The 21,475-nt window shown below is 40.5% G+C and overlaps 1 protein-coding gene and 1 long non-coding RNA gene across 2 annotated transcripts in view; one reads left to right on the top strand and one right to left on the bottom strand.

The window, feature by feature from the left end:
- Nucleotides 1–16,293, bottom strand: part of LOC142095460 (uncharacterized) — a 43,460-nt gene extending 27,167 nt beyond the window's left edge. Inside the window, exons 1-7 of the mRNA XM_075178406.1 lie at nt 16,214–16,293; nt 12,640–12,794; nt 7,664–7,855; nt 7,461–7,584; nt 7,246–7,343; nt 7,022–7,133; nt 3,364–4,300 (exon numbers count right to left, since the gene is read on the bottom strand). Coding sequence (XP_075034507.1) covers nt 3,364–4,300; nt 7,022–7,133; nt 7,246–7,343; nt 7,461–7,584; nt 7,664–7,855; nt 12,640–12,717 — 1,541 coding nt within the window. The 5' untranslated portion in view covers nt 12,718–12,794; nt 16,214–16,293. The remainder of the gene's footprint in view (nt 1–3,363; nt 4,301–7,021; nt 7,134–7,245; nt 7,344–7,460; nt 7,585–7,663; nt 7,856–12,639; nt 12,795–16,213) is intronic.
- Nucleotides 16,294–16,310: 17 nt separating this feature from the next.
- LOC142160040 (uncharacterized) lies at nt 16,311–21,474 on the top strand. Its single transcript, XR_012693019.1, has 3 exons — nt 16,311–16,398; nt 20,847–20,925; nt 21,260–21,474. It is a non-coding gene; the product is annotated as an uncharacterized LOC142160040 (long non-coding RNA).
- Nucleotide 21,475: the final 1 nt, after the last annotated feature.

Below are 21,475 nucleotides of genomic sequence, written 5' to 3' on the forward strand. Positions count from 1 at the left end.
AAGACAAAGGGTGGTCACACCAAATATTGATTTGATTTTGATTTCCCTTCTGTTCATTCACTTTGCATTTTGTTAATTGATAAAAATAAACTATTAACACCTCTAATTTTGAAAGCATTCTTACTTTGCTGCATTTTTTCCACACCTGCCTAAAACTTTTGCACAGTATAGCATGCCTAGATGGACTTCCTTCAAATCATCTCTGGGTGTTTCCCTGACTTGTAGAAGCATGACTGTGCTTTCTCAACACAGTCAACACAATCAATGAGTTTCACATCTCAACCTTTTTTCAGGGGTGAGGTGAGAGACTGCAATTTGCATGGGCTTAGGGTCTTCAAACTAATCTGGCTTAGAAAGAAGAGAAACACAATTTTTCCCTTCCCTTCCTTCACAAAAGCATCTGTCAATCCAAATGAATAAACACCTCTAAGAATCAAGTAATTTGGAAACTGGATTCTGGGCCAAAGCATCCTTTATTTGTTCCAAAACTGATTTGGCTGCAGAGGACTGAGTCATCCCACTCACAATCTGAGGCCTAGCTTGAAATTCGATACAATATTCAACTGTCTGACGACCCTATTTCAAAGAGCGCAAATGATATTCCGCTTAGGCATACTTTATCTGGATAGCCATACAACAGGCCCAGAGCCATGGGTGAAAGTACGACACTGTCAGGATCCAAACTGAACGCCCACTTCTGCAGATATCCCAGTAATAAAGAGATGATGATGAGGTCAACAAGTTGTGACTGAAACCCAAAAGCCAAAGGGCAAAATTTAAAATCTAGTTTGCAACTAAAAGTTGCAATTCAGGTTCTTTTACTTCAACCTCTTGTGCTGGGGAGCCCTGAGACACTTGTTCTTGAACTGACAGTCTAGTAGAAATAGCCTGCACGGATCATGTGATTGCACTACACAGATAAAGACCCTAATGCTCGTTAACAGCACAAGTAAGGCAATTGATTTCTAGCTGCTGTTCCTAACACTCTTATGGAGGTTTGAACAGGAAAACAGAGGATTATGTTTATAATAATTCCTTTTCCTCAAATACTGTATGGCAGGTCAATTTCCCACCCATGCTTGTAATTTTTGTAGTTTAGATTTTTTCAGACACGTGAGAAGCAACTCAAACACATAAGGGAAAAGGAGGAGCTACATCCAGTGTGTGTTTTTGTAAACTGGAAAGAGAATCTACCCAGAGTAATGGCGGCCTTGGTGGAAAAGGAATTATTGCTAAGAGTTATCCGCTATTGTCTAAGCTAAATGTGCATTAACCAATATTTAGAGACATATATCATGTAGTAACTTATAGATATATGATATTTATTGGTTTGTATGAATCAGATATGTGTTTATCAGATGGCCTCAGAGACTTGAATTCATGTGTCAGCATTTAAAGCGCACTTGTTGCCTATTCACAGTGGAGTCAGACATATTGGCTGCACAAATATTCAGCTTATCAATTCACTCAAACTAACGGCTTCAGCTATGGCCTATTTCTAAGTGGACTTTTATCTCAAGCATATTTTAATAAAAGCTGAAATCTGAAAACAGAATACACATCCAATATTTTATAACAAACATCTTACACATGTAAGTTAAAGATCAATTAAACAGGATTATCTTGGGAAATTGATAATACAACAGTGGTTGATAGGGCACTGTGACAGAGGTGGTTTGTGATTCACAATGTGTATTGTATTAATAATTATTTTTTTATACACTGTGAGAGAAGCACTGGGAAAATAGAAATTCAGGACTTATATACCTACCATTCACTGTCATTTGTGTTTTGAAACCCCAGGGAGATTGTTTGTTGCTGGGAAAAGCTTCCCAGAGATTGTCTTCAGCTGTAAGAAAAACTGGTTAAGGTCCCTGGGGGTTTTGAGTGGAGAGGAGGATGGGCTCCATTTATATGGCCCATTTCAGGTTTTCCAGAGAGTTAGCAAGCGGATGGCAAATTAGGAGTTGCACCTGATGAGGTGCTGTTAAAAGGCTGCTAGGCAATTTACTCACTCTCATTACATGAGAGGATACTGCTATTTATAATCTGTAAGTTCTGTTGTTTTCTACATGTGTGGAACACTAGGTCCCTCACTTTAAAGAGGTAGTGCCTGTGTAGTAGCTAGAGGGCAAGGATTCTGTCTATGTTTTGTTTTATTTTCATGCTAGTGAATAAAACTAGCTGAGGCTATTTAACCTGAATCACTGGACTGGTATGATTTATCTGGCTGAAGTGAGTGAAGTGCACCGTCTTCCCCAGAAGATGGTAACCTCAACATGATCTTATGACAACACATACATATGGCAAGGCTTTGCTGTACACATTATATTCTGTATATAAAACATATTGGACCCGAGTCATTAAGGAGAGCAAAGCATAAAAAAGGAGTAACACTTGGACCTGGGCAAAACCATGTTGCATTGAAGGGAGAGGTACATTTAAAATGTGGGGACAGATTTATAGTTGGGGTAGGACATGTCCTATATCAACTATAAATTTCAGTGTAATAATAAAGCTGTCAAGTATTTGTATGCTAGATAAAAAAACAGCCAGTATTTAACTTATGTGCAAAATAATAAACTCATTTGCATCCCTTGCATTGTAACATGGTTTGTCCCAGAGAACATTTACTCATTTTTTGCCTTAATGACTCAGGCCCATTGTGTTCTTTTATCCTTTAACATTGTCAGTGTTTGAATGTTCTCAAAACATGTTCAGAAACGTGTATTTCAAGACAAAATACAAAGTCCCTTATTTTAAGATGGCCTGGCCCTTGAAGTAAACAAATATTGGAATAGCTTTCATTATATAGTATCACCACCATTTACTGTTGTACGTAATAATCACATATTGTACTTCTAATTAACATAATCTTAAAGCATCCGATTCAGTATAAAAACTTGTGTCAACAGAAGCACTCTGAATCTCTCCAATGGACTGCATATCAGTGTGCTGACGCTCTCCCGTTTAAAGGTCTTCAACCATGCAATTGCCTTAGATATCATGTACTTGTTCTTGACTACCTGTTTGCCAACGTATAAAGCTTAATAGAAAAAAAAAAACCTCTTACTGTTAATCATTATATCTCCATGTCTGCTATTATTCCTTCTCCTTGTCGATATTTCATGTGTACCTGAACCTCAGTTTAAGTGAAACTTAAATATTTACTTTTAACAGGCACAATTTCAATCTCTTAAATCGTAAAAATGAACTGGAGGAAGAGGCCAGGGCAGAGAATGTATCAGGTGTGGAGAAATTTTTTATGTTGTCAGACTCCTCTGTGGACTGCAGTGGTATGCTTTTACATGTGTTCTCTTGATAAAACACTTGACATTTACAAACATAACAAAAGCTTTTCACCTTTCTAAACGTCTGTGAGTTTTCTGATGTTCAACCAGATGTGATTTTTGTGTAAAACATTTCCCACATTCTGAACATGGAAATGGTTTCTCACCTGTGTGTCGTCTCCAATGCTCAACAAGAGTTGATTTATGTGCAAAACATTTCCCACAATCAGAACATGAAAATGGTTTTTCACCTGTGTGAGTTCTCAGATGTTCAATAAGATTTGATTTTTGTCTAAAACACCTGCCACAATCAGAACACGGAAATGGCTTTTCACCTGTGTGAATTCTCTGATGTTTAACAAGATTTGATTTCTGTGTAAAACATTTCCCACAGTCAAAACATTTAAATGGTTTTACACCTGAATGAGTTTTCTGATGCTCTACAAGATTTAGTTTGTGTGTAAAACATTTCCCACATTCAGAACATAAAAATGGTCTCAAACCTGTGTGAGTTCTCTGGTGTCTAACAAGATCTGGTTTATGTATATAGCATTTCCCACATTGAGAACATGAAAATGGCTTCAAACCTGTGTGAGTTCTCTGGTGGCTAACAAGATGTGGTTTCTGAGTAAAACATTTCCCACACTGAGAACACAAAAATGGTTTTTCACCTGTGTGGATTCTTTGATGTTTAACAAGATTTGATTTCCTTGTAAAACTTTTCCTACAAATAGAACATGAAAATGGCTTCTCAAGTATGACCTCAGAGTATGAAAATATTTCTCCATCTGCATGAGCTGTATCCTGTGTAACAAGATCTGAATTATCAGAAAAATATATTCCATGTGTAGCGGGATCAGATGATATATCTGCATTGTGGGGTTCTGAATGTATATTTGGGGTAATGGGGTTTTCTCCTGGAGAGTCTTGTGTGATGTCGTTATCTTCTATCTTACAATATGGAGATAAATTGAGACTTCCCTCTGGGGTGTTCGGTCTGTTGTGTCCATCTGCTGGAGAGAAGATTAATGTGAGGGAATGTGATTTGTTTCCAATGTGAAAATATGGCATGGTCCTAAAGTTTCCATACAAAGAAGGTTTTATGTTGAACTTTATGAACAGTTTATAAAACCGAGAAATGTGCATATACAGTCATGGCCAAAAAGATTGGCAGCCTTGTACTTTTTTCAAATAACTTACAATCTCCTCTAAACATAAGGTGGAATTAACAACAGTGTTTGGTCTCCACAGAGCTCTCTGTTAATATATAGAACCTTTCTTTTTGAGTCTGAATTATTTTGATTCTTACCATATAAACTACATTCATTGAGATGGCAATTGTGTGAGTCCTGTCTGACAGTTAGCTTGAATCTGTTGATCCAGGTGCTTTCTCCAACATTCGAACAATCCTGCGCTGCAATCTTCTATCAAGTTTTCTCTTTGCAGGACAGTTGGCTACAGTGGCATGGGCCATACACTTCTTAATATCCTTATTACGGTGGGAATGGGAAGATCAACGTGCTTGGCTACAATCTTGCCTGACCTTCACAGGCAATTCTATGGCTTTCTTTCTTTGGCTTTTCTCCATGCTCATTGCAGTACACACAGAGAGACAAGACAGGAGAATGAGTCCTTTTCTCTCTACATTTGTGCAGAAAGCTACATTGTTCTGCTTTTTTGTGTTTTATTACATTGCAGACTAAAAAAATACATATGCGGATACAAAAATATTGTTTAGTTTCAACAATGGAAGAAATGGTACATTATTGGAAAAAACTGCAAGGGTACCAATATTTTTGGCCACGACTGTATGATCCAGAATATCACAAAATTATTCTGTAGGAACAACTCATTTACAGTTTGATTCAGGATGAATTATGACAATATTAACAATGTAGAAATCAGAAGAAAAGTAATGTAAAAAATCAGAAGAATAGTATTACTATTAGTGAACAAAAAGGTAATGTAATATTATAGAAAAAAAAGAACCACATCACTTTTGCGAGCTGCGGCTCGCTCCAGGTCACCCTCAGCTGCGCTGTGGCTGTCATGGTAACAGCCGGGACGGCTAAAACAGAAGTGACCAGGGCAATGGCCGGGATGCGTCCTCAAGCGCCATGTCCCGGCATCTGTGGCAGGCGGGTGCGGACACAATAAACATACATTAATTAACAAGCCTCCTGGGGCTAATTATACACATGAAATGCCTGTTTTCTAATTGGACAGTTTGAGTATTAAAGGCAGGGAGGACTTAGCCTCCCTGACGGTTATAGCGTCTTCTGATTGACTGATTCCTGTTGTGACCCCCTGGCTTGTTTCTGGATCCTGTTTGAACTCTGACTGTCCTGACCTTTGCTTGTTATTGGATATCCCTACTCGCTGCCAGCCCTGACCATTCTACTTGCTATGGACCCCTGACCTCGGACTGCTCATTTATCATCTGTTTCAGTCTTAGCTACCGCCTTCTATCTACCTGCTGCTGTATTGCATATAAGCTACAACTATGCTAAGAGTTAAGACCTGGATGCATCCAAGCTAGAGCGCAACAAGCTCTACGGGAAAGGCGGCTGCTATAGACGAAGACCTCCGTCACCTGTTCTGGAAGCTTATGTCAATAGTCGGTAGCTCTAACAGTCACATAGTAAAATACATAGGAAGAATCATAAGTAATTTGGCAGAGAGCAGTTTATGGGTAATGTCACATGTTGTGCATAGAGTGAATCATGGGTACTGCAACTTGGGATATTGCTCAGGGAGGATCATGTGTAATGTGGAAGGGAAAATCAGACATATGGTCGGGCACAGACAATCATTGGTAATGTTAAATGTAGTAGGGCACACAGAGAATCGAGGATAACGTAACAATAGGTATTGTAACAGGATCAAGGTAATGTCACATGTAGCAGGGCACAGGGAGGGTTATAGACAATGTCACATGTATTAGGACATAGGCAAAGGGAGGTTATATGAGCCATGTCACATGTTGTAATGCACAAGGAGCATCATGGGTAATGTCACATTGGTCCCCTTGGCGCACAGTAAGTGTAGAGGTAAAGATGTATGTAAAAGTTGGGCAAAAGGTGTGCCCCTTACATTTTATTAATACAGATTTACAACATATTACCACATAAATCAAAGTATCTTGATTGATTGATTTATGTGGTAATATGCTGTAAATCTGTATCAATAAAATTTAAGGGGCACACCTTTTGCCCAACTTTTACATACATCTTTACCTCCACACTTACTGTGCGCCAAGGAGACCTTCGATCCAAGTTTATGCCATTTATCCAAGGGTTGGGACTATTCCTTATTTTCTGGCCCCCCCAGGCAGCCATCTTCTATTACTTTCAACAAGGAAGCGCTAACCACCCTCATCCTTCTATAATGTCACATTAGTAGTGCACATGGAGGGTCATGGGTAATGTAACATGATGTATTTTCTCACTCAGTCAATGAAACACTATAGTGCGAATAAAGATCAAACTAAGGTCACTTGTACTTAGATGTATGAGAAACAACAGAAAATGTGGGGGGCGACTTATCAGATCTCTTGGAGGAAGAGAGCAGGAGTCTAACAGGGGCTGATGGCTCCTATTTTCTCCCACTGGGCAGATACTCTTTCTTCAATAGTGTGTACTGACAGAGGAGATTGTAGAATAAGAGATCTTTGTAGTGAATGTACAAAGAGAATATGTGACTATTTTCTCTATTTAGTGTTTATTACTCACCGTTGCTGATATCTGTAGGGATTTCCTCCTCCTTACACTGCTGATCACCTCTTATATACATCTCTTCTTCTCCCTCTATAACTTCAACTTTGATATTAATTTGGTTTTCAACCTATAAAATAATTAAATCTATTTTAAAAAGATCTGATGTAATCAAATAAGATGACACAGAAAACAATCAGTGTATTAGACTCACACAGCTTCTCCTACAGTGCAAAGTCTACCTGATAATCCTGTGGGATATTGAGATTTTTCTTTGCACAATCCTGGGAATAATGAGCGCTCTGACATCTGTCTGGGGTATTTCTGTTACTGGATCCACCTGTAGGAAACACACAGTGACTGAATGCAGCGTTTATATTGGTTTATCAGATGATGTGTATCTAGGCGGGTCATCAATAGTGCTCTTTCCTTTACAATAAATTAACTCTCCTCTTACCCAGTGATGTGAGGGGCCGGTGATTCTCCATCATGACGTCAGTGTACAGATCCTTGTGTCCCTCTAAATACTCCCACTCCTCCATGGAGAAATAGATAGTGACATCCTCACACCTTATAGGAACCTGACACACACAATGATACAGTCATCACCCAGACACATCCCCTGGTGTTACTGTATAATGTCCCATTCCCAGCAGTCACCTCTCCAGTCAGCAGCTGAATGATCTTGTTGGTGAGTTCTAGAATCCTCTGGTCATTGTTTCTCTCATGTATCAGTGAGTGAGGTGGAGGTTCCATGATAGGGCTCTGGGTCCTGCTCAGTCCTCCTGGTAATGTCACATTGGGACTGCTGTTCATACGCTCACAAGATATCTTCTTCACTACTTTGTAATCCTGAGTTATGAAAGGGGAAAAAATAATGCTGTACAGAGACAACTCTTCTACATTGCTCAGAATCCCTCATCTCACCAGTCAGGTCCCTACTTTATTAACATAGCGATGTCACTGTGATCTGGATTTGAATAAAACCACAAAATAAATGCGTATTGTTTAAAGTCTGCTGTGAAAATATGGAGGTACCAGGAACGGTCTCTGGGTCTCGCTCAATCCTCCTGTGTGGCTGCTGGGTGTCATATACTCTCTAGATCCCTTATTCACTATGGTGTAATCCTATATACAAAATGAATTACACTCTACCCTGTGACAAATATGTACAAATATATCATGCCATTACAGAGTATTATAGTCTGTTGATCCAAAAGAAAAATATTAAAACATCCAATTGGTCATTAAATGAAGGTAACATATTTTTTTCAAAGTCAAACTACAACTTGATTTTATATAAACTTTGATGAGTTGGGTAAAAAAACCATTCATAATGTGGTGAAATTATAGTGGAAGACATTGTAGTACCCATCCCTGCCAAATACCGACAGGTATAGAATGGTGTCCTACTGGGATCTGATACACGTCAAAAAATGAATCAATGAGTGCATTTCAAACAAACAAATAAAAGTGCGCTGGGCTGCCAGTCAGTCATTGTCTGCTCTGCTTGGGAAGCACCTCCCTCTTAACATGACAATCTGTTATAGAGATATGAAAGAAAGATGTGTGGAGGAGAAACACCAACAAGCTTTTTATTAATTAAAACAAATGATAAACTATAAATATAATTATATTTATTGTGGCAGGATCCACTTTCCACAATATGAAAATGGAAAGAAATAACTTATTTTATAAATGTATTTCTAATGTCCGCACAGTATGCATTATGTATATCATTGTAAACGCTGTAAATGTATTAAGGTATTGACATATCTCAAAGGCGGGAAAGCCCACAGAATTTTTCGGTCTGAGTCCAGGTAGAAAGACATGACCTTGGCAAGCACATTCCTTTGATTGTGTACACACAAGGGAGTATCCTTGTCTAAGAAAAGACTAGTAGTGGGCAGCACCGTGGCCTAGTGGTTAGCACTTCTGCCTCACAGCACTGGGGTCATGAGTTCAATTCCCAACCATGGCCTTATCTGTGAGGAGTTTGTATGTTCCCCCTGTGTTTGTGTGGGTTTCCTCCGGTTTCCTCCCACACTCCAAAAACATACTGGTAGGTTAATGGGCTAACAAATTGACCCTAGTCTGTGTGTATGTTAGGGAATTTAGACTGTAAGCTCCAATGGGGCAGGGACTGATGTGAAGGAGTTCTCTGTACAGCCCTGCGGAATCAGTGGCGCTATATAAATAAATGGTGATGATGATAGTAGTGTAAACATTCCCAATGGTAAACCATTCAACTATTTGGGAGTCACAGATTATGGTGAAAAGTGTTTACATCCCCATTTTCGATAATCTATCATTCCTTGTGCCCAGAGCTGACCACTAATATGTATTATTGCTGTGATTGAATGCTCTCCTATTTACAAGAGGAGAGATCTGTCCTCTTGCCAAACCAGGAGAGAAATTGAACTGCACAAGATCATAAAGTCCTTGTCTATTGGTCCAGTCAAATCTAGTCCTGATTAACTCAGAGCAGTCTACCTCCACACCATGATCACATCACCCAGCAGAATTGGTCCAGTATTTTAATTGTTTATTTGAATTTATGAAAGGGGTGGAAACTCTTTTTTGCTCTGTATAAAGAGCATATATATTTTTATATATATATATATATATATATATATATATATATTCTGAGTATTTGGTGTTTAGTCCATTTGTATGTATATCATCCATACTTCTCAGCAATGTGTAACAGCCCTTGTAAGATCTACTATTGCGCAATAAACAGTACTCTTCTTCAAGATTCCACTACATTCCTGCAAGATGCCTATAATTGCAGAAATCCACTTATACCTTTGAGCTACCACTCTAATTTGCTCCTCAGCTGTCCTGTGTTGAAGCCAATGCAGACTGCCATCCTACAGTACTGACCAGAGTAAGTGGTCAGGAGAAACCAGGCACAGCCACCAGCAGAGAGATGCTGCAGCAGCTATACACAACACCCAGAAGAAAGCGGTCCCAGGTGCTGGTGAGTGACTGGCAGTGACTAATCTCCTACAACTGGTGCATAGTAAGCATTGATATTTAGTGAGTGTTTGGGGGCCGAGGAAAACACGTAGGCGTTGTCCGTAATAGCAGGTTACCGAAGGTAAAATGAACCCCAATATGAAACGGTAAAACCACAATTAATGCAGACACGCTGGCAGAGTAAGTATATCCTGTGACAGAAATAGCTGGTGGCAGCGAGACAGAGTAGCTTAACCTGTCAGAGTAAGCTGATCATGTCACAGCCAACATTTATTTAAGACTAATGAAGTACCATGCGTTACAATAACACACCATCACAGAATCTAGACTTACATAAGACATTTAACACATCTTAAAATCCACTGTAAACCTAGGTTGCCCAATAAGTGCCATTTGGATACCGAGGCAGGCTTACCATAGGGCATGGGATGCAGAGATGCAGCTTCCATTCCTGATGCAAATTCTGGTTTGTCTTTACTTGACTTGTCGCCATAGGGTGGTGTTCTGGACAGGGTCTACAATCTGGAGCCTAAATTGTCGTGTACTCCAGGATAAGCTACACCACCATCACCCATCCCAGAAGAAAAGACCTGAGATACAAGCCTGATTTCCAAAACACCTAGCAACACAGGGGATGTTATTTCCATCCAGCCTTATCCTGTTGGGTTGTCCAGTAATGTTCCTGTCCCTACTGCGTAACTAGCTCTAGCGGAGAGTAGTGACCTTCCTATTACTAACCCAATCATGACAGATCCTATAAGCCAATATACCCCTAGTAGAGATTCAGGGGCACAGGAGGGAGTTCAGTGAAGCTCAGCTATCTGATCTATCTCTATGGGGTGCGTTAAACTAAGAGCGGCCTTCCAGAGATGCAACTGAGGAGTGTAACCTGGCACAAAGGAAATATACGGCTCACAACACCAAGATTGTACTGAAGCAGAGCCACCTACACTCATATGATTCATAAATATAAAAATAACTACAAGGGAACAATACACTGATACAGTTTATTCCCAGCATCACAGAACCTGACCCACAACAGGAACTCCCACCTCGAGAAGATAAGACACTAGAAGCCAAACGGATACATCCTTAATTTAACAAAATGAACCTGACCCACATCCAGGCTGCTACACTGCAAATCCCCAGGTGAGAACCAGAGAGCAGTATCATCAATAAATGTAGACAGTGCGCTGCCTCCTGTGGGTGCCAAGGAGCAAAACACCACAGTTAGTCTCAAAGAGCTCTGGATGTAGTAGCTGTAGGACTGCAGTCCCGGTTGAAAAGACAGAGATTACCTCTGCCCCTCTCCTCCCACACTACCAGCATGTTGTGTGGAAGCTGTATAAAAGATAAACTGGATAGCCCGTAAGGGTGTTGCGTGTAACAGCTCTTGTAAGAGATACTTGAGCAATAAACCATCACTGTTGCTAACGATCCTGACCACAGAGCAGAGTTAACACTCTAAACCTTTCCTTGACTGTCCACACTAAGAATCCAATTGCTTTGCCACCTACCCTGTTCATTTATCCAAAGTAAGCGGTCAGGAAAGAAACATAACCAAAAAACAGTCAATCTGCACTAGTAGCAGTGGTCTATAACATCACACTACTGATGGTAAAAAACAAACAAACAAAGCAATATGTAAACCCCCAAAAAGGTGACAAAGAAAGTCCATTCTGTCAAAATACTATGCTGACCTATACTGGATTACATACCAGCCTGTCCCCCATGATAATATGATAGCCTGTCCCACGTTACATACTAGCCGTTGTCTTTACTTACATTAAATGCATGTCTATGCCCCATGCTAGCGAACCAGCTTAGGCCCCCATCAGCACATTACATACCAGCCTGGGCCCCCATCAGCACATTACATACCAGCCTGGGCCCCCATCACCATATTACACACCAGCCTGGGCCCCCATCACCATATTACATACCAGCCTGGGCCCCCATCACCATATTACATACCAGCCTGGGCCCCCATCAGCACATTACATACCAGCCTGGGCCCCCATCAGCACATTACATACCAGCCTGGGCCCCCATCACCATATTACATACCAGCCTGGGCCCCCATCACCATATTACATACCAGCCTGGGCCCCCATCAGCACATTACATACCAGCCTGGGCCCCCATCACCATATTACATACCAGCCTTAACCCTTCATCAACACATTACCTTGTGCCAATATAATATACCCATCTGTGCCCACACTATATGCTAGTCTAAATCCCCTCTAAGAACATTAAATAGCAGCCTGCAACCCCCCCTACCTGAGCTCATCAGAAGGGTCTGCAAGAGCCTGGTCACTGAATCAGGTAGGATGCTTTCAAACTCAGTAACCTGCATGATGGCGATTGCCCAGATTTGAACGCATCCTATCTATACACATTATCATAGCTCCTGGTAAGGTAATGGCACAGGAAAGCCAGGACACACAAACAGTCATTCAGAAACAGGAGAGGAAGAGAAATGGAGAGAATTCTCTCAGTAATGTCACTGTAGAATTCACAGACTCCCTTACCACTAATTTATGAACACTGCATTTTTGTGCATTCCAAGTCCTCTAAGAACTCTCTCACCACTTCATTCAGATCCCTGTTTTATTAATAGAGATAACTGTGACATTTCCAGAATCCCTCACCTCTCCAGTCAGCAGGGAGATGATCTCCAGAGTGAGATTTAATATCCTCTCAGTCCAGTAACTATTGTCCTTGTCCATTCTCTGTGAATCAGCCAGATGATCTACACTCGAGTCCCTTCAATAGTCCAGTTTCAGCTTCATATGACTTTACAGACCTAGAAATAAATAATAAACTAGATAATACAAACATTTAACTATTAAAGTAAACTTAAAGGACATGTTGAATTCTGTGGAATTGTGTTTCTTTTCAATAAGATGTAATAGATCTATAGGGTCCATCCATAACCTGGATGACTTTTTAGATACACAGAAAGTATCTAACGCTGCCTGAACATGTGACAATAAAGTGTCTTCTCTCTTCTGGTGGCATGTATACTATATACTATGCAGTCCTTCTCATAAGCGTGCCAGAACCAGTGTGCTTTTGAAAAAATCCTGATGTGAATAGCCTTACATCCTGGGAACTTCAAGACTGTTCAATTCCAGCATATTCAGGTACTGTTATTAACATTCTGCTAGAGAGTGAAGCTAACCAACAATGCAGACTAGCTGTAGACTTGTATTGGCAAAACATTCCCTATATATATCCGAACAAATGTCAACCAAGGTGAACATGTCCTTAAATTTAACCAAAGACTGAACTTCCATTTTTATTCCCTTTTTGTCCTCTGCTACTTAAGTGTTTTACTCCCTGACGGTGTTCTCAGACCAAACAGTATGTTGGTGATTTGTATGGTCTGGAATGGAAGGAAGAAATGGTATCAAATGAGACGTCATATTTGTTTATTGTAGACATTGCACATGTCCATTAAATCCATATGAAACAAATATGTTCTGTTTTGTCAGTGGTTCTTCTCCTGTTAAATTGAATATTGGTATAAAAGCTGGCCTGACTAAACATACAGTCATGGTCAAAAGTTTTGAGAATGACACAAATATTATTTTTCACAAAGTCTGCTGTTTTTATGATGGCAATTTGCATATACTCCAGAATGTCATGAAGAGTGATCAGAAGAATTGCAATTAATTTCAACGTCCCTCTTTGCCTTGACAATGACCTTTATCCCCAAAACATTTACACTGCATTTCAACCCTGCCACAAAAGGAGCAGCTATCATCAGGACAGTGATTCTCTCATTAACACAGGTGAGAGTGTTGATGAGGACAAGGCTGGAGATCACTCTGTCATGCTGATTGAACAACAGACTGGATGCTTTAAAAGGAGGTGGTGCTTGAAATCATTGTTCTTCCTCTGTAAACCATGTTTACCTGCAAGGAAACACGTGCAGTCATCATTGCTTTACACAAAAAGGGCTTCACTGGCAAGGATATTGCTGCTAGTAAGATTGCATCTAAATCAACCATTTATCGGATCATCAAGATCTTTAAAGAGAGAGGTTCAATAGTTGTGAAGAAGGCTTCAGGGCGCCCAAGAACGTCCAGCAAGCGCCAGGATCATCTCCTAAAGTTGATTCAGCTGCGGGATCGAGTACCACCAGTGCAGAGCTTGCTCAGAAATGGTAGCAGGCAGGTGTGAGTGCATCTGCATGCACAGTGAGGCGAAGACTTTTGGAGGATGGCCTGGTGTCAAGAAGGCCAGCAAAGAAGCCACTTCTCTACAGGAAAAACATCAGGACAGACTGATATTCTCCAATATGTACAGAGATTAGACTGCTGAGGACTGGGGTAAAGTCATTTTCTCTGATGAATTCCCGTCCAGATTGTTTGGTGCATCTGGAAAAACGCTTGTCCGGAGAAGAAAAGGTGAGCACTACCATCAGTCCTGTGTCATGCCAACAGTAAAGCATCCTGAGACCATTCATGTGTGTGGTTGCTTCTCGGCCAAGGAAGTGGGCTCACTCACAATTTTGCCTAAGAACAGAGCCATGAATAAAGAATGATATTAAAACATTCTCCAAGAGCAACTTCTCCCAACCCTCCAAGAACAGTTTGGCAATGAACAATGCCTTTTCCAGCATGATGGAGTCCCTTGCCAAAAAGCAAAAGTGATAACCAAGTGGATCGGGGATCAAAACATCAAAATTTTGGGTCCATGGCCAGGAAACTCCCCAGACCTTAATCCCATTAAGAACTTGTGATCAATCCTCAAGAGACGGGTGGACAAACAAAAACCCTACCCCTTTGTGTGTAACACAAACTTCCCTATAGAATTCTATATTGTAAAGAGGACTGCTGAAAGAACTATTGTTCCTGTATATTATGTGTTGTATAATGATTGAATTTTAATAGGAGAGAAGGCATTTCCCCCTAAGGTCAGAGCTACTTTCTGCTGGTAAATTTTAATTTTTATATTTTGTTGGCCCAGTCATATCCTGTACAGATTGGTTAGCTATGACAGACAACCCCCCGGCTGATTGGCTAGTCTTGGGCAGACACATATACAGGGTTGGTGCACGTCTCAAGAACTTATATGAATTTATGATAGGGGTGGAATATGCTGTGGAGTTATTTAAGGAGCACACATTGCTGTTCTCTCTCTCACTCACTTGAGGACAGTGCTGACTAGGGATCACGGCTCCTGTTGGACTGATTTAGGATTGTGTATGCTGCTCTGTAAACCTGCTAAAAGCAGGAACACATTGGACATTGTCTATGCCCAGCTGGAAGATGAGTGAGCATTGTGGCCCAGGGACCGAGGGAAATGGTTAGGTAGTCTAGTAGACTCTGCAGTGAATCTCCTGGCTTTTTACCTTCATTTATTATTATTCTTATGTGTTTGTACATATGTATATATACTTACAACTAGGCATTAAAATGAACATTTAAATTTTTTTTTTGCATCTCACTTTAGAAAACGAAGTGGATTGGGCTACTTGTTGTCAGCGCAGGTAAGCAAGAAGCAGTTGGAGAGAGATGGGTGGGGATGTGTGATAGGATCTGTATTTGCCAGCCCAGGAATATGTGAGAGATTCCAGGATATGGACCAGTAATGGATGAAACCACTCTGGGCTGGGTGTACTGATACTCATAGAGTAGAGCTGTGTGAAAACACTGGATCAGCACTGAAGAGGTAAAGTGGATAAGACCAAACATTGGGGGACCTTGCAAGCATTAAATCCATAAATAAATGGGTAATGCAAGCAGGACGGCAGTGAGGGGGGGGGGGGGGGGGGGGGGCTGTGTCCGAGAGCCAGCTGGAGAGATGGGTGAAAGTCGTTCCAATTACAGCCATGAAGATGTCGAAATTCCCAGATATAGGACAATGAGGATCACATTGTTTATGGATCTGTGTCTCACTAAAAACTTTAATTTATCCTCTCCTCAGTATGTTATGTGTCTGTTGCTATAAGTTACAGTAACTGTGTGCACACTACATCAGGCTAATACATGTCCCACTGGAAATCCCTCCCTGTAATATTACACCTGCAATCCTATATAAATAGTGTAATGAGATGAGATATTATGAAAGGGAAAAGTAATATACAATATGACAGAGAAAATAATTCCCCTTCAACATGACCCCTGGTAGATAAACCCCCTCTTGCCAGATCCCCTTCTACTCACAATAACAAGATACATAGATATAATGACAGCTTGAAGTAAATGTCATTACCTGGTGTTACTACTAGCACCAATGTCTCCTCTCTTTCTCCTTTACGGTGTTGCATACCGGAAGTCTATGCTACAGCACTTCCTGTCGGTGCGTTCCAGGGAACGTGTGGAACGCAAACCCCGGAAGTGATGTGTTACCAGAGACAGAGAGGAGGCTGCTGCAGCTGATGTAACGGGTAATACCAGGTAACATGTCATCTCTGTCTCATTGTGTCTATACCGCTTCTTTTCCTCATACCCCCCACATTATGCTATATACTAATTATATACAAGCCTGTACATAACACATACCCGCACCCTATTCACAAGGCCACATTACAACAGCCTGTATCCCATAGTATTATTTTAAACCCTGCTGCCACCGTTATCACAGTCTATGCTACATCGTTGTCCCTGCCCTTATTATCCCATCCTTATGGCCATATTAAAGCATCCTGTGCCCTTTCATTGTACCAGCTACTGTCCTCTCATGTAATGTTGCTTCTCCTTCTAATACACCTACATGATGGAACAGTCCCCACCATATTTGAGCAGTTCAGGGAACATCATGTTTAGTCTAGCTGGTGATCAATGCTGTCTGGTCACTGGTTTTTAGGCGCAACATTCAGACCTCCAGAGGTGACTGTTTCTTTACTATTTTTAACAAGTTGTTGTTTTTTTATCCGTCACTATGTACAGGAGCAGAAAATATTGAATGAGCACCTGGACCAGGCATATTCTAAATACAAACTTGTATGTGCTTATGACATTTTGTCTCCTGAATCCTTTTCAAGTTAATAGAGACCTTTTGAGTGCTTCATAGAAGCAGATCAATAAGCACTTAAAATATGTTCCAAAAAAGACTGTCTGGATGCAGCCTTAATATTTTTCCCATGCTAAAGCTTTGAATATTTATCTTATGAAAAAATGGTACCTGTTTCTATCAGTAAACTATATGAAGTAGATATGTTTATGGGATGGCATAGGGGATAAGGAGATAAATATTTTTTTAATAAAATAAAACAATATCTAAAGTAGTCATTTGTACATTTAAAAAAAATGGTACTGCAGCTTTAAGTTCTGGCTTTGGGTTTATGTCTGGGTGTCTAGAGTGTATGATTAGTGCATCTCCTGAAGAGTTTGTAAGGGTCTTAGGCTGGGTACGCACTATAGAAAATTTCTCCCAATGCGATATTGTTAACGATTTTACCAACGACTGAAAGTCCCGTTCACCATGCCGATTCATTCAGTGGCGGTATTCCTCTATCCAAGCGTACAATATATGATCACTATATATAAGAGTAAATGGCAGCAGTATTACACTTAGATACATAGTAAAAGTTATAAATACAGATCCCAGACTCTGAAAGTGTAATATAAGACAAACTTCAAGGAAAAGGTGCAACACAGATGTGACTAACTTAATATAATTGTGACAGAATGGACCGCCTATGCCACCCTGTTTGTTGTTGCTGGGAACCGGCTGGGCTTACTTTGCCACTGCCCCCTTTTGTTATTCTGAATACACCCCTCCTGCCGCAGTAGGAGGAGCCTGCTGGACCACTGGACTCTTTTATGGCGTCCAGAACCACGTTCCTTCTGGGTAACTGACGCTGCTAATGTACTTCTGTGCTGGTACACTTGGGCTGGTACCCCTGACCGCTTACTATGGAGCAGGGTGCTGTGGATGGGATCCCCCCTGACCTATCACACTGACCAGAGCTGCTGGGTAGCGGCAGAGTGGTGGTACTGGAGAGCTGGGTCCAAACTTCAGAAACAGCCGGAGGATGGATTAGATTTAGGGTCTAATCTGTAGGTCACAGGATTACAGAAATATTGAAGAAGTTGTCAAGCCGGATCTTGAAGGAGAGAGAGATGTTTATTTCGCTCAAGTGTCCTGACAAGGACAGTTCCACTGATTAAAGGTATCGGTGGTCAGGTCAGATGGAACATCAGAATGATACATTGCAGTTTACAAGGGCTCTCTTTTTATACAGTTTTAGACACAGCCTCACAGGCTATTTTTAGAATCAGGATGCAACCTGTTTACCCAAACATGGATTTACATACAATGCAAAGCTAACAATATTTATGCTTATCTGTGATATCCTAAAACCTTGCTGTGACATCCTGCATCTTGTCGTGGACATCTGACAGCAAGTCTAATTACTCCTTCCTTTCCCTTAAGGGGTATTGGACACTCGCATCAAAAGGTCTAATCAACATGAGATTAGCATGGGTGCTTTCTTCCAACAGTTGCAGAATACACATTTCCTCCAGAAAAGAATTCCCCATGAAAAGTTGCAAACACCAAACAAGGCATTTCCTTACACCAAGATATACAAAAGACTTTCTAAACAAAGGCTTATTGTATCAGATATATACATCAGAAATAATTCATTTCCTCTAGCAAGGTTAAAACAGAAAAAAACACATTTTCTCCCCTTGTCTCGTAAATAAAGATTTCCTATATCAAAATATACACAATATCAAAAATAAGTGCATTGGCAATTATATAAATAAGCGCCCTGCGCTATTTCCTTTAAATAAATTTATACCATAAGTTACTTGTAAGTGATCCAGTCACAATAATACAGGACAAGAATGAGAACACACTAAAGACATACCAATCACAACAACATTTGGGTATTAGGTTCTGCAATATCCGCATATAGTGTCAGAAATAAACATGAGGGGTCTAATTCATTAGTGATCTTATCTTGTGCAAAAGTTAAGATGCTTATTTTTAAGAAGAAACGGGGAGATAAGAGTGAAGTTACCATGGATTTTCATCTTAACTTAAGAAATTCTTCACTTACGCAGTGGATTTTGCTTCTTATCTTCTTTTTCTGAGCATGCACAGAGTGGATTTGCTTAAGATAAGCAAAAACGGCAGATAAGATCACTAATGAATCAGGCCCGAGGTTCTTAATGCACATTTTGGCAATATTGTGAATGCCCATCTACCGCATCAAGGTGACCTAATTCAGATGGGTTCCTACACTAACAATTCATTTCTATAACAGGGTACATAACGCTCTGTGGCTGTAACAACTTTCAGTCTATTAATGCCTTCCCTTATCTGTTAAAAAAGGAATAGGTAATTTGAAACCTTCCAAAACTTAATAAAAGGAATTGAGTCATACATGTATGTATATAAAAAAAGATTTAAATGCAATGGACATTGTGAATCACACACAATATCCATTCCACCCCTTATCAAGGAAGTAGATAATGATGAAAAGATGGTATATACCGGTACCTAAATCCAGTAATTCAATGCAGCACTCCGCCTGGTTGGTAGTTGCAGTTGGGTTTTGGCCTCTCATATCATGGCAGACGTAGCAATCTATGTAAAGGAAAATATCTGATATAAATATCATGATCGTCTGATAAGACAGCAGCAGTATCATATGTTCCCAGGCTATTGCTCAGATATTATTATTATTCAAGATATGAAACGTGAAGGTAAAATGCATTGCTCAGTGTTACCCTGACTGCAGCTAAATGTAAAGTATTACATCCCCACTACAATGCAGGCAGCTGACACTCCTCCGACATCTTTATGATCGAGTTCTGAGGGAATCTGATACAGGTCAAACACTGAGAATGCTGTCATTTAAGTTGCTGTGACATCACTGGTTCCGCCCATGTGTATGAAGCCATAGAGTGCATTTCTGCCAAGCAGCTTAGCAGTCACTGTGTCTGTCCTGTGAGAGAAGTATCTCTCTCCTCACATGGCAACCTGCTATAGAGGTAGGAAGAAAAGCATGGGAGACATAGGTATAAACCCTTCACTTATTTGATGTATATTATTCAGTTCAGCAACGCACAGCCCTTCATATTATTTAGACTCATTTCTTTATTCAAGTCTATCAGTTCTCCTCCTAACTTCCTTGTCCTGGCTCTCTCCCCCAGTTAGTACCACCCTATTTGTGTCTCCCCCTTCTCTTTAGGATGTAATCTCTCAGGAGCAGAGCCCTCTTTCCTTGTGTGCTCCTTCTACTATTCCATCACCCTCTGTACCTCTTGGCCTGCTTTGCAAGCCCTGTTTTCCCTGTATTCTTTAGCTTCGGCCTTCTTCTCGCTGATTTCTACCATCCCTTTCACTCATTGTCCCAGAAATAATCTGATTTGCTTTACCCTGTTACCTGTGTTTGCATATATTTTTGTTCTTTCTGTATCATGTTGTGTCTTGGCTCTCTGCTTTCTGTATATGTCATGTACGGCGCTGCGGACCCTTTGTGGCGACTTATAAGTTAAAGATAATAATAATAATAATAATAATAATAAATAGTGCCTCTTTAAGTGGTAGATTATTCTTTATTCTCCATCTCCCAAATGTTTGAGTCTCTGCTATGGAAACAAATCAGGCTGTTACAGGGACTCTGGATGTTTGAAAAGCAGGGTTTTTGCTGAGCTTGTTAAGAGGAGTGAAAGGCAGTCTGACAATTTAATCCATAGTAGATGTATTGTCCCTGTGTGTTTGTGAAAACAAGATGAAAAACCATGAATTTGCCCTTGGTCATCTGCTTCTATAACTATGCTCTTATCCAATTAATTTGTAGATATATCTGTCATGTCACAGCTATGGGCATGAGACCAGCTAATATATGCAGAGTGTCCTCTAAAGATCATTTTCCTGTCTCTTCCAGGATGGATAAGGGCAGGAGTCACATGACTGAGAGGATATTAAATCACACCCTGGAGATCATCTACCTGCTGACTGGAGAGGTGAGGGATTCTGGGAGTGTTACAATGACATCACTCTTTTTTTCTCTTAATAAAACAGAGACCTGATTGGAAAATTGAAGGACCCTGAATGACAAAAATGTCATATTCACATCCCTTTTATCACTGTTTCATGCACCTGACTGGGGAGATGAGGGGTGATGGATTCTAGGAATCTCAAAGTGACGTTAATTATAGCTACTAATAGGACCCTTCTGTTGCAGTATACAGTTTCAAAACAGTATACATGGATATATATGACCAGAGAGCACAGATTCTTGACTCAAATTATGTGTCTCTTTTCCTCTTTCTCAATTTTTCCCCTTTGAATACACAGGGTTACACACTAGTGAAGAACACATCTGGTGAGTGTGAGACACCCAGCACCAGTCCCCATGGGTCAGGAGGATGGAGCAGGACCCAGCACCCCATCACGGAACCTCCACCTCACTCACTGATATATGAGCAAAACAATGACCAGAGGATTCTAGAACTCACCAACAAGATCATTCAGCTGCTGACTGGAGAGGTGACTGCTGGGAATGGGACATTA

Source organism: Mixophyes fleayi, chromosome 6, assembly GCF_038048845.1.
Source record: "Mixophyes fleayi isolate aMixFle1 chromosome 6, aMixFle1.hap1, whole genome shotgun sequence".
NCBI lineage: Eukaryota > Metazoa > Chordata > Amphibia > Anura > Limnodynastidae > Mixophyes > Mixophyes fleayi.